At 41.1% G+C, this 12,906-nt stretch overlaps 1 protein-coding gene across 1 annotated transcript; it reads left to right on the top strand.

The window, feature by feature from the left end:
• The first annotated feature begins 279 nt into the window (after positions 1-279).
• On the top strand, positions 280-6,544 carry LOC120420261 (uncharacterized). The gene has a single exon (XM_052708749.1). It carries the CDS (start codon positions 632-634, stop codon positions 5,525-5,527), a length of 4,896 nt encoding a protein of 1,631 aa, XP_052564709.1. The 5' UTR covers positions 280-631; the 3' UTR covers positions 5,528-6,544.
• The last annotated feature ends 6,362 nt before the right edge of the window (positions 6,545-12,906 follow it).

The following is a 12,906-nucleotide window of genomic DNA, read 5'->3' as shown; positions in this document are numbered from 1 at the left end:
CATTAATTCAGGTTGAAAATATTCGGCCTTGTGTTATCACTGTATTTCCAATTACTCTTATAAACATTATCATCTCAAAACAAAGGGACAAAATTTGTTATGCTAATATATAATTTTCGATATTATTAGATCCATCTCAACGCACTTTTCAAATATTTTTCATACGCAACTTTTTAGGGATTTATCCGCCCATGGAGGTAGACGCAATAAGCCTCCATGATCCGGTGGTGCAGATTGATGAAGAAGGTGAGACGTTAAACACATTGTGTTATTGTGAAAAATTTACTAAACACGCAAAATAACTTTTTAGAAATGCCATCAAATTCTGCACCAAGTCAGTCGGATAGCATTTCAGATGGGGCAAGCCAGGGTAGGTCTTTAAATTTATGCGAAGTTTTCGAGGTTTGGGTCAACTCTATCGTGTTTCACAGAGCCAGGTCCTCGCAATGCAAGCAGACCGAACTACGACAGGGCCACTCTTGAGTTCCGTAAGCTTTTCGTTGAGAACTCGTTTGGTGCTGTGTGCAGCGTTTGCGACAGACTTTGGTTCAAGAACGACTTGAAGCCCATCACTGAAGCTGGAGGAAATGTACTGGTACAAGCCGGCGACTTTGATTCAACCGAAGGTTTCATGGTGTGCCAAACCTGCAACAGCAGCTTGAATCGTGGAAAGGTCCCAACCCTGTCCAAAAGCAACGGATTTGTTTACCCGCCGATACCACCGGGTCTTCCCAAACTGGATATGATCAGCAAGCGGCTGATTTCTCCCCGTTTCATCTTTCTGGTGATTCGTCGTCTGTGTCATGCTTTGGGCAACTATGGTATCATTGGGCAGGTGATCAATGTGCCGGTAGACGTTGAGGAGATGGTTCGGGTTCTTCCTCGCGATCTTGATAATGACTGTGCGATTAATGTGAGCTTCAAGAAGCACACTGCACACAAATCGAGCCATTACTCGGGGTGGGTTTGCAAGGGGACTGTTTATGCTTGGCTCAAGTATCTCGTAACTACTCCGTTGTATAAACGTGAGGGCATTACTTTTGACGAAGAACGATTGAATGCGTTCGGAGCAGATCCACAGGAGGGTCCCTCGCGGGCGGAAGAAGCAATGCCACTGGATATCATCGAAGATGAAGCCGAGCTGTTGGCTAGCATGCAACAAACTGCGATGTGGAACGAAGACATGTACCTGGAGCTTTGCCCTACCATGAACCGAATGCCCTCGAGTATTTTGTACGATGAGAATGCCGAGGAGTTGAGTAATCCCGACATATACTATGGGTTCCCGACAACGATCAAGCTAGGCGTACAAGCTACTGTGTTCAACAAGGCGAGCAGTGAAGCTAGGCGAGCTGACAGGCGGGGTGCTCGTCCAGATCACATTCTGGCCATGGCCATGAAGGTGTTATACTGCCGTATGATTGAAGGGCTCAAATGCCACTTCAAATCTGTGGGAACAGATAACGTCACACGTGCCCAGCTCAGCGATCCAGAGTTCCAGAGGAATATGATGGAGATTGGCTTGGCTTTCTTCAAAGGGATACCGAACTCTGTGCAGTACTGGCAAGGACGCAAACAGGACCTCTTCGCCATGATTCGACAGTTGGGTAAACCAACAATGTTTCTCACCTTGAGCGCCAGTGAAACTCAATGGGAAGAACTGTTGAAGGTGCTGCACAAATTGTCCAGTGACTACGATGACCTTGAATTGGCCGACCCGCTGTCGGAGTTAAGCGCGTTTCAAAAGGCAAAGTTGGTCGTTGAAGATCCTGTGACGTGTGTTGCATACATCGACAAGCTTGTTGACGTCATAATGCGCATCTTGAAGTCCAAACGGTTCAGTCCATTTGGTAAATACTACGTTGTGGATTACTTCAAGCGGATCGAGTTTCAACAACGTGGTAGCGCGCATGCCCACATCATGCTCTGGTGTGCAAACGATCCTCGTGAGGACGTTTCCGAGGACATGCCCGCCACCATTGAAATGATCAACACTCTCTGCTCCATCGATGCCTTCCGTTGGTTGGGACCACTGCTTGGCAAGAAGCAAGAGCACGCTCACACACGTACGTGTTACAAACACAACGATAAACGTTGTCGTTTCAACATTCCGTACTGGCCGATGAACGAGGATCGGGTATTGGTGCCCCTTCCGGCTGATGACAGTCGTCGTTCTGCACTGAAGAAACGTGCTCTCGAGTTTCGTGAGATTCTGGAAACGAAGACTTTCGAAACTCTCGAAGACTTTCTGGCCGATTGTGAGTGTACCGAGGAATACTACCTCGAAGTGATTCGTGCATGGCTACAGCGACCAGCGTTCTTCTTCAAGCGTCCGATGAATCAGCTCTACATGAATCCATTCAACGTTTGGATTGGCGGTGTACTTCGCTCCAACAGTGATCTGCAGTTCATCATGGACGAGTACTCGTGCGCCTCTTATTTGGTTGATTACGTCAACAAGACAAATCGAGGCATCAGCGCGTTTCACCGAGAGCTTCTCGAGCTGCAGGAGCAGTATCCCGACTACGACTATCAAGGCTTGCTGAAGAAGTTGGGCGTGAGAGTACTCAACAGTGTTGAGATGTGCTCACAGGAAGCAGCGTGGATCTTGCTCCGGTTACCAATGTCCGAAGCAAGCCGGAAAATCGAATTTGTGCCGACAATGTGGCCAAATGAGAGAACCCGATGCCGGAAGCGACACCAGCAGATGGACAACGAGGGACTCGACGACGACTCAACGGACGTGTGGACCAGAAACATCGTCCAGAAGTATGAGGACCGCGATGGATTGGAGGATGTGTGCCTGGCTGATTTCGTCGCATGGTATGCACCGATGAAAAGCACCAAAAACAGCTACAAGCTACGAGGCACTGCCAAAATCCTGCGATGGCGAGGATATCCGATGAGCGAAATGGTCGAGTACAAGCGAGAGGCAGTGCTCCTGTTTTTGCCGTTCCGGAATGAACGAGTCGACCTGCTGGACCAGAACAAATTCCTCCAATTGTACGATTCGCATGAGACAGAGCTCATCGCGAAACGTAAGGAATACGATTGTGAGTTGAATTTGGAGCAGACCGTTGAGGAATACCTCCGAATAATCGCACAGGAAGGCGATGGCGAGCAAGAGAGAGCCGCCACGGAGAAGCACAACGAGTACGTGAGGAGCATCGACATGCAGCCAAACAACGATGACATCGAAAACCTGCCGACTTCTGCACTGCGAGCGATTGTGAAACAACGTTCGAATGTCATGCCAAAAGCTGACTACTGTGCCTGGATGCGGCAGGCTAACGAGAAGCAGCGCATGTTGATCCTCCACATCATCCATCGACTGACGAGCTTTGATCCTGAAATTCCAGCGATGCAGATCTTCCTGACTGGACCAGCGGGTAGTGGTAAAACGTTCACACTGCGTCTGATGATGGAAACCTATAACCGGTACAGCCAAGGTCACAACTCTCGCAACAACGCGTATATTGCATGTGCGTCGACAGGCAAAGCCGCCGTTAACATTGACGGTGTTACGGTCCATCGTGCCTACCGCATTGCAATATCGCGCCAGAGTGACTCAAAGCTTAGCCCTGAATGGCTGCAGACGTACCGAAATGAATTCCGAAACGTGAAGCTCCACATTGTAGATGAAGTTAGTATGCTTAGCGCAGGTAACTTCAGAACAATGCACATACGTTTGCAGGATATTCATTTGGACCACCTTCACCCATTCGCTAACCAGAACGTTACGTTTACCGGAGATTTACATCAGCTGAATCCAGTCAATGCTTTACCAATCTATAAGGCTCCGAGAAATTCGATTGGTGGATCTTGGCTGTGGGATTACATCCGACTGTACGAGTTGGATCAGGTCATGCGTCAGACCGATGTGGTGTTCTCCACCATCCTCACCGCGATTGGCGAAGGCAAGAAACTGACGGATGAACAGAAGACGCTGATCGAGAGTCGGTTCAAGTCAGTGGAGGACTGCCAACGGGAAGCTCCCAACGCCGTTTGGCTGTTCCATCAAAACGTTGATGTCGATCGGTTCAACAGAGAAGCGTTGAGTGGGCTCGAAGGTCTGGACTGTCTTGCCGACGATATGATCACAGGTCACAGCACATCCGCTCAGGCAACCAGTGCACGAACGAAATTACATAAAATGAGCACAGCCCAAACGAGTGGGCTGCCATATATGGTTCGTTTTTGCATTGGAAAGCCCTACATGATCACTACCAACATCGATGGCGATGATAATCTGGTAAACGGAGCAATCGGCGAGCTGAAGTATGTGGAGATGCGGGAAAACGACGCCGGCGAAGAAGTGATCTACAGACTCTGGTTGCAATTCGATACGGAGAAAATCGGAACCATTGCAAGATCTAAGGCGCAGGCAGTCGTTAACGCCCGACCCCATCTCCTGCAGCAGGATTGGACCCCCATCACGAAGCAGCACGTGAACATCGCTCTTGGAGGTACGATCAAATGCAAGCGGATTCAATTTCCGATTGCGAGTGCCTGTTCCATGACAATCCACAAGTCACAAGGTGGAACTTTCTCCAAGGTCGTTTACCAGTACAGTCGCTCGCAGGAGCAAAGGCTGGTGTACGTTGCTTTGTCACGGGTTACTTCGCTGGAAGGACTCTACTTGACCTACGCGGACAATCCCTCCCTAGATCCGTCTAAGGAAAAGCCTGTGTTCCACCACGCCAAGGCAAACAACTCTCCAGCGATGCGTGAGTTGCGGGACGAATACAAGCGCTTGAGGAATAACCGTTATCGAACGATCGGAGACGATTTTTCTGAGGTGTTGGCGAGTAGTGGACCAGCATGCACCCTGATGACAATCAACGTCCAAAGCTTGAGCGCTCATCACCAGGATATATCGATCGATTCCATACTGACCAGTGTAGACTACTTGGCCCTAAGCGAGACGTGGTTGGATGATAACTCCTCGGTCGAGATTGAAGGCTACACTTGTGTTGTCCAGTCCAAAAGGGATGACGCAAGATCTGGCGGTGTGGCAATTTATCGAAAGACGACGACCAAAACCAGCATGGCAGTCCCGTATACTCCCGAATTGGTGAGTCAAGATCGAGACGAACTTTTCGGTGTGGCAGATAAATACGGTGACGTTTGCGCTGCTACAGTGGATGTGATGGGCACTGAGGTACTGCTGTTCTCGGTGTACATCATCCCAGGAACCACACTGAAGCAGAAAGGTTGGTTTTTGGCACGGAAGTTGCTCCAGACTGCCCGCACTGGTTTGCCAATGGTAGTAACCGGTGATTTTAATGTCGACGTTTCCAAACGAGAAAATGTCGAATTCATTAAGTTTATGGGCGAGCACTTCCAACTATCCTTAGCTAACGACGTGAGACAGACGACCACAAATCGTGGAACGGTCCTTGATCTCACATTTACCAGAGGCATACATGTGGCGAGCAATTCGCGGTATGTATGCTATTTTTCCTACCACAGACCCATGTTGTCTGTACTACGAACTGAAGAACCCGAGCCATCTCAGTTGCATTGATCCATAAACGTTCAAAGCCGGACACGACGATATTATCATCGGATTTTACAAGAAGAAATTGAAATGTAAATTACCAGTTACACCTACACTAACACAAACTCACAAATGAACTGTAAACTCATTAATTTAAGTAAACCAGAAAACTTTTGTAAACACTAACTAAACACACTGACCCCTCCCCTCCCCCCAAACATTAACATCACTACATCAGGAACCAAATGAAATGTAAATATTACTTTAAGAAGCAGAACAATATTGTACTACACACTAAAACCTACCCAACAACCGCCCCTCCCCTCTTCCACCCACTCCTTCTCTTTCTCGCTTTATTCATATATTGAACTTATTTAATAATTCATTCAACCATCATCAATTGTTTATTAACAGGAAACCATCCCCCCCGCCCTCTTGGAACACCGCTGATGGACCCAGCCAGGATCAAGCCTAATCTCATTTCTTCATTCCAGGGCAAAAATTAAACGGTCCTTTTCAGGGCCACCAAAATATTCACGAAAGAGTTACTCTGCAACAATTCTATCAAGCAAAATAAAATAATCTGGTTTTACATTTCACTATCTATCCGAAAACATACTGTACTACACACTAAAACCTACCAAACAACCGCCCCCCCCCTCCCTTCTTTCCCTCCCCCTTCCAGCCACGCCGTCTCCTTCCCACTTTATTCATATATTTAACGTATTTAATTATTCAGTCAACCATCATCAATTGTTTATTAACAGGAAACCATCCCCCCGCCCTCTTGGAACACCGCTGATGGACCCAGCCAGGATCAAGCCTAATCTCATTTCTTTATTCCAGGGCAAAAATTAAACGGTCCTTTTCAGGACCACCAAAACATTCACGAAAGAGTTATTCTGCAATCTTCCAATCAAGCAAAATAAAATAATCTGGTTTTACATTTCACTATCAATCCGAAAACATCAGCAATCTTAATAAAAATTTAAGGCCCTATACTGTCCTATGTCTTTCGGTTATGTCTCTGACATACCATCTTGAACTTTTTTCTTCCCCTGAAGGCCCTTCGGCAACCATTGTTGGCCCCAACCAGCAGCGGCAGCAACCTCCAACAATCCATGGGCTACAAATGAAGACACTCATAAATAAAAATTTACAGATAAATGCTATGCAACGGCGACGGCGGAAACGAAAACACATAAAAAACATTCAATAAACATGTCCTGTTTTATTTATTTCAATGTTTGCAATTTTGCATACATTGCCAGCCCATTTTTCTCCACGTTCGCTTGTATAAAGAATCCTATGTGCGATTGAGCCTACCTCTCCAACAGAACCTGGCAGAAGTGTGTTTACCGAAAGCATTCCGCAGGAACCCTTGAGGGCTTTACGTCCGATGATCGTGTTGCATTCGATGCTGGTAGCTCCACAAGAAGGAAGAAGAGCCAGCGAAAAGGCGTTCGTCGTTTGGCCACAAATCAGTCGATTTTCGTTTTTTCGTAGCTCAGGTTGGCAATCACGGTCTGGGGAGAACCCTTTTAGAGCTGGAATGCAAGACTTGATTTTGCAATCTGGTTATGACGTATTTGTTTGATAATGAATTTTAAAAGCTTTTTTTCTATTTTGTAAATAAGAATAAGACAAACTAGATTACTAGGGATTCAAAAAAAAAACAAAATTTAAAAATGATTTAAATTTATAAAAAGACAATTAAAATATACTTATCACTGCTGAGCAATTCTCTGAGATTTCGGTCATTCGATTTTTTTGTATTTTTTAATCCTGCTAAAAATTTGTTGGTGCCTTTGCTATGCCCAAATAGCCATTTTGCATCATTATTTTGTCCATATAATTTTCCATACAAATTTGGCAGCTGTCCATACAAAAATGATTTATGAAAATTCAAAAATCTGTATCTTTTGAAGGTATTTTTTGATCGACTTGGTGTCTTCGGCAAAGTTGTATGGATGGATATGTACTACACTGAAAAAATGATACACGGTAAATTTTTTTTGGTGATTTTTAATTTCACTTTTTGTTACTAAAACTTGATTTGCAAAACAACACTATTTTTAATATTTTTTTATTTTCTGATATGTATTAGAGGACATAAAATGCCAACTTTTCAGAAATTTCCAGAATGGGCAAAACATCTTTAACCGAATTATAATTTTTTGAATCAATACTATTTTTTTCAAAAATCGAAATATTTCGGTCGCAAAAATTTATCAACTTCATTTTTCGATGTAAAATCGAATTTTCAATCAAAAAGTACTGAAGGGAAATTTTGATAAAGTGCACCGTTTTCAAGTTATAGCAATTTTGAGGTAACATGTTTCAAAAAAGTCGCAGTTATTCATTTTTTAAAATTAGTGCTCATGTTTGCCCACCATTGAAAAACATTTTTTTTTGCTTTTTGAACTTTGTTGACACGACCCATAGTTGCTGAGATATTGCCATGCAAAGGTTTAAAAACAGGAAAATTGATGTTTTCTTAGTCTCACCCAAACTACCTACCATTTTCTAATGTCGATATCTCAGCAACTAATGGTCCGATTTACAATTTTAAAATATGAACATTCGTGAAATTTTCCGATCTTTTCGAAAACAACATTTTCAAAAAAATAAATCAAGACTAACATATCAAAAGGACCAAACATTCAATATTACGACCATTTGAATCGTTAGTCTTGATTTTTTTTTTGAAAATATTGTATTCGAAAAGATCGAAAAATTTCACGGATGTTTCATATTTTAACATTGTAAATCATGCCATTAGTTGCTGAGATATCAACATTAGAAAATGGTGGGTTTGTTTGGATGAGACTTAGAAAACATCAATTTTCTTGTTTTTAAACCTTTGCTTGCCAATATCTCAGCAACTATAGGTCGTATCAACAAAGTTCAAAAAAGCAAAATATAGAGACTATTCTCAGCTTTTCAAAAACATGTTTTTAATGGTGGGCAAACATGCTCACTAATTTTTAAAATGAATAACTGCAACTATTTGAAAAATGTTACCTTGAAATTACTATAACTTGAAAACGGTGCACATTATTAAAATTTCACTAAAGTACTTTTTGATTGCCAATTCTATTTTACATCGAAAAATGAAGTTGATAAATTTTTGCGACCAATATTTCGATTTTTTGAAAAAAAAATGTATTAATTCAAAAAATTATAACTCGGTCAAAATTTTTTTGCCCATTCTGGAAATTTCAGAAAAAAAATAAAAATAGTGTTTTTTTTTTGTAAATCAAGTTTTAGTGACAAAAAGTTAAATAAAAAATCACCAATTTTTTAAACCGTGTATAATTTCTTTTCAGTGCAGTCCACATCCATACCTACAACTTTGCGGAAGACACCAAATCGATCAAAAATGGCTTCTTTGGGCATACCGAAGGCACCATAAAAGTTTCAGCCGGATTAAAAAAAAATAAAGACAAAATACCGATTTCGTAGAGAATTGCTGTGCTAGAATTTTTTTAAATGAAAACTTAGATTCAACTTATGTTTGTATTATTCTTTATTACGAACAGTTTATAATCTATTTGATCACCACTCCAAGTAAAATATGAAAACACCACTTCCAAGTAAAATGTAAAATGTAAAATGTAAAATGTAAAATGTAAAATGTAAAATGTAAAATGTAAAATGTAAAATGTAAAATGTAAAATGTAAAATGTAAAATGTAAAATGTAAAATGTAAAATGTAAAATGTAAAATGTAAAATGTAAAATGTAAAATGTAAAATGTAAAATGTAAAATGTAAAATGTAAAATGTAAAATGTAAAATGTAAAATGTAAAATGTAAAATGTAAAATGAAAAATGTAAAATGTAAAATGTAAAATGTAAAATGTAAAATGTAAAATGTAAAATGTAAAATGTAAAATGTAAAATGTAAAATGTAAAATGTAAAATGTAAAATGTAAAATGTAAAATGTAAAATGTAAAATGTAAAATGTAAAATGTAAAATGTAAAATGTAAAATGTAAAATGTAAAATGTAAAATGTAAAATGTAAAATGTAAAATGTAAAATGTAAAATGTAAAATGTAAAATGTAAAATGTAAAATGTAAAATGTAAAATGTAAAATGTAAAATGTAAAATGTAAAATGTAAAATGTAAAATGTAAAATGTAAAATGTAAAATGTAAAATGTAAAATGTAAAATGTAAAATGTAAAATGTAAAATGTAAAATGTAAAATGTAAAATGTAAAATCTTTTGATCCCAGTTGTTTGAAATATTTTAAAAGCTTTTAATTTTGAAAACTAACATTACGTAGTTAATTTTCAGGAAAAACGTTCCAAAAGGGTTGCCGGGTTCCTTTTGCACTTTTTTCGGTCCGTGTCGTCGTCATCGCATCAACAAATGGGCGCAACATGCTCTTCAATTGCCCCGCGTGTTCGCCAGAATGAAAATTGCGCCCAGAACAACCGCGCAAAAGAAAAAAAAACCCTGCAATCCAGAGCAACAGCCAAACAAATATCCTCAGTATTGAAGAAAGGAAGGTGCATCCACCAGCCAGGTACATCCGAAAGCAAAACAAACGGGGCAAAAATCAAACATTACTGCCTGGAAACGGAGCTCGTCGATGTGTTCCGCTGGTCGGTCGTAAAGTACAACCCGGTTCTGCCGCGGGAGCCCTCTGCACTTGTACAGTTGGCCGAGGGCCGGGAACGGTCAAAAGCGCGCCAAGGATCGAAGACCCAATACAAATCGATTGGGATTGAGTGTTACGATGGTTAGGGTGGGAAAATAATGATGAAGTAAAATTACACGAAGAAAATTTCTTGAAATAGTTTTTATAAAAAAATTACAAAATATCAATGAAGTGAACTGAATTTTCAATTCATTTCAAAAATATACACATAAAACTGGCTCAAATTTCCTCCCCTAATATCGTCTGTGATGAAGATCCCCCTTTAGATGAATACATGGGGAAAAAGTATTCTCAAAGTGGACGAGCAAGAAGGACCGCGATCATTGCAAATGCGAGCAGTCAGCGCGGCGAGAAAAATCGCCATATGTAAATAAAAACAAAACTAATGTGTTTCATTAAAGGTAAAATATGGATCAAATCATTTAGCCGGGCAGTTGTAACCATCAGTCGATGCGTTCTGTTCGAGAGGGGTCCTTAGGAGGGGGTTGGGGGGGAGCTTCGAAGGGAATCTGTTTCTTTATGTATTACACTTGACTGATGGTACTTGTGGTGGAGATTTCGTATGAAGAGGAAACTCTTCCCAAAGTTGTTGAAGAATGCAGATGACCGAACGGTTGGACTTAAGGTTTTGATCTTGTTGACATGATCTCGATATATTATACTGGAGCTTCTTTCAAATCCGTAATTTTACACACAAAATTGTATTTTTTTCATTTATGTAGTAATTATAGAACTCAATATTTAAAAGTAAAGAAATAAATGTATTATCTCATTGCGTAAAACTCCCGGAAGAAACAACCCCCTCCCAGTCCAAGCTTTTTGCTCGACCATGATCAGAAAGCGCCAAAAAGTGCGCACGATGATCAAGTTATGCGACGCCTCTTGGTTCATCTATTAGCCACGGCCAAGGCCCATCTAATAACAGCCCTTACCTCAAGCTTCTTATGCATATTGCTCACGATGCTTTTTGTGTTCGGCTACGGAGCTTCTGCCATTTCGTCATAATTAAACATTGCATGACAGGAAGAGAAAGTGTGGGGAAAGAAACAAAAGCTCCGGCGGCCCCAACGTATACGCAGAGTAAGTAGCAGCTACTAGCTGGCCACTTTCGGTGGAAGATGTTTGCTAAACTGCCCCTTAACTATGGATGACCGTATAGTCGGGTGGTTAACAACCGTGGCTTCTGCTGCCCACTGGCATTTGACGGTGCCAGAGCCAGAGGAAGGTGATTTGTCGCCGATAATGAGTTTCGCTTTCGCTGCTCCTCTAACGTGACAAACTGTAGCCCTCAACTGCTACAAGTGATAATTGCATACTTTTGGCTGCTTTGGCAGGTTGGGAAATAAAGAAATTAGGTGCTGGTTAGGCTGCGTGCTTCATATAATTTTTAACTATCTTCTGTAGTTTGAAAAACGTAATTTTTCCTTGTTTGTGAAATCACATTGTGCCACTTTGTTTTATGAAGCTTTTCTTCCTATGCTTTATTTTTCCTAATTTTATTTTATATTTTTGCTATATGCATTAATCTACACAGCAAAAAATCCGATGGTAAAATCGCATACAAAAGCATGCACATCACCTTTGTGATAAAAAGCATGTAATATTGTATGAGAAAACGTGTACACAAAAAGCATGTACCGAAGAAAAAAAATCAGGTCTGCTCACCCCAAAAATAACATCAATCCGGCGAGAGTCATATTCAGATTATCAAGTCCGCGCCCTAATCAACTCGGCTATCTCGCCGCTATGAAAATGGATGGATCTTCACCGATCTAGCTGTAGGTTCCCCATACATCGTATGCAGTTAACACAGTATATGACGTACGGAAAACCTACTGTTACTTTGGCATTGATCCAACCATTATCATAGCGGCGAGATAGCCGAGTGGGTTGGGGCGCGGACTTGATAATCTGAATATGACTCTCGCCGGATTGATGTTATTTTTGGGGTGAGCAGACCTGATTTTTTTTCTTCGGTACATGCTTTTTGTGTACACGTTTTCTCATACAATATTACATGCTTTTTATCACAAAGGTGATGTGCATGCTTTTGCATGCGATTTTACCATCGGATTTTTTGCTGTGTAGTTAAGCTTCTTTTTATTCATGTTTATGCAGCTTTTGAGTTAGGACTGCAAAAAATTACGTAAAACCCTACACAGCTAAAAAAGTAGTAATCCAGCTGCGTGTAAAAGGCTTGGGTGTAAAATAAATATTGCATTATTTTATGCAACTTTATGTGATTTTACACCCTGAAATATGTAGCCTATCAGTATGGGAAACCTACTTGACCGAAATGTCAAGCTCATATATGCGTTTATCCTTCCAGCTTTACATCGGTCTGATGGCCGAGTGGGCTAAGGTGCCAGTCCTCACTGTTGGTGCTGGGTTTGAATCCCGTCGGTTGCAACTTTTTTTTTGTGTTTGCAAAAATTGTACATGCAGTGTGTAATATTTAGTGTTTATTTTGACGAAGGTGATGTGCATGCTTTTACATGCGATTTTACCATCGGATTTTTTGCTGTGTATGCAAATGTATAAAAAAGAATATTAATTTTGACATGGCCATTAGGGTGGGTACGTTTTTCAAAAAGTTCTCGGATCAAGTTTTAGTATGGTTCCCCTTATAGGGCATGCCCATAGGGACTTTCATGCCAAATATCAGCTCATTTGGATGTAAACTGGCTGCGCGCATCAGGGTTAAAGTTTACATGGGAATTACTATGGGAAATTGGAAC

This window comes from Culex pipiens, chromosome 2 (genome assembly GCF_016801865.2).
Source record: "Culex pipiens pallens isolate TS chromosome 2, TS_CPP_V2, whole genome shotgun sequence".
NCBI classification, from domain to species: Eukaryota; Metazoa; Arthropoda; class Insecta; order Diptera; family Culicidae; genus Culex; species Culex pipiens.
This window is presented reverse-complemented; position numbering and strand designations above follow the sequence as displayed.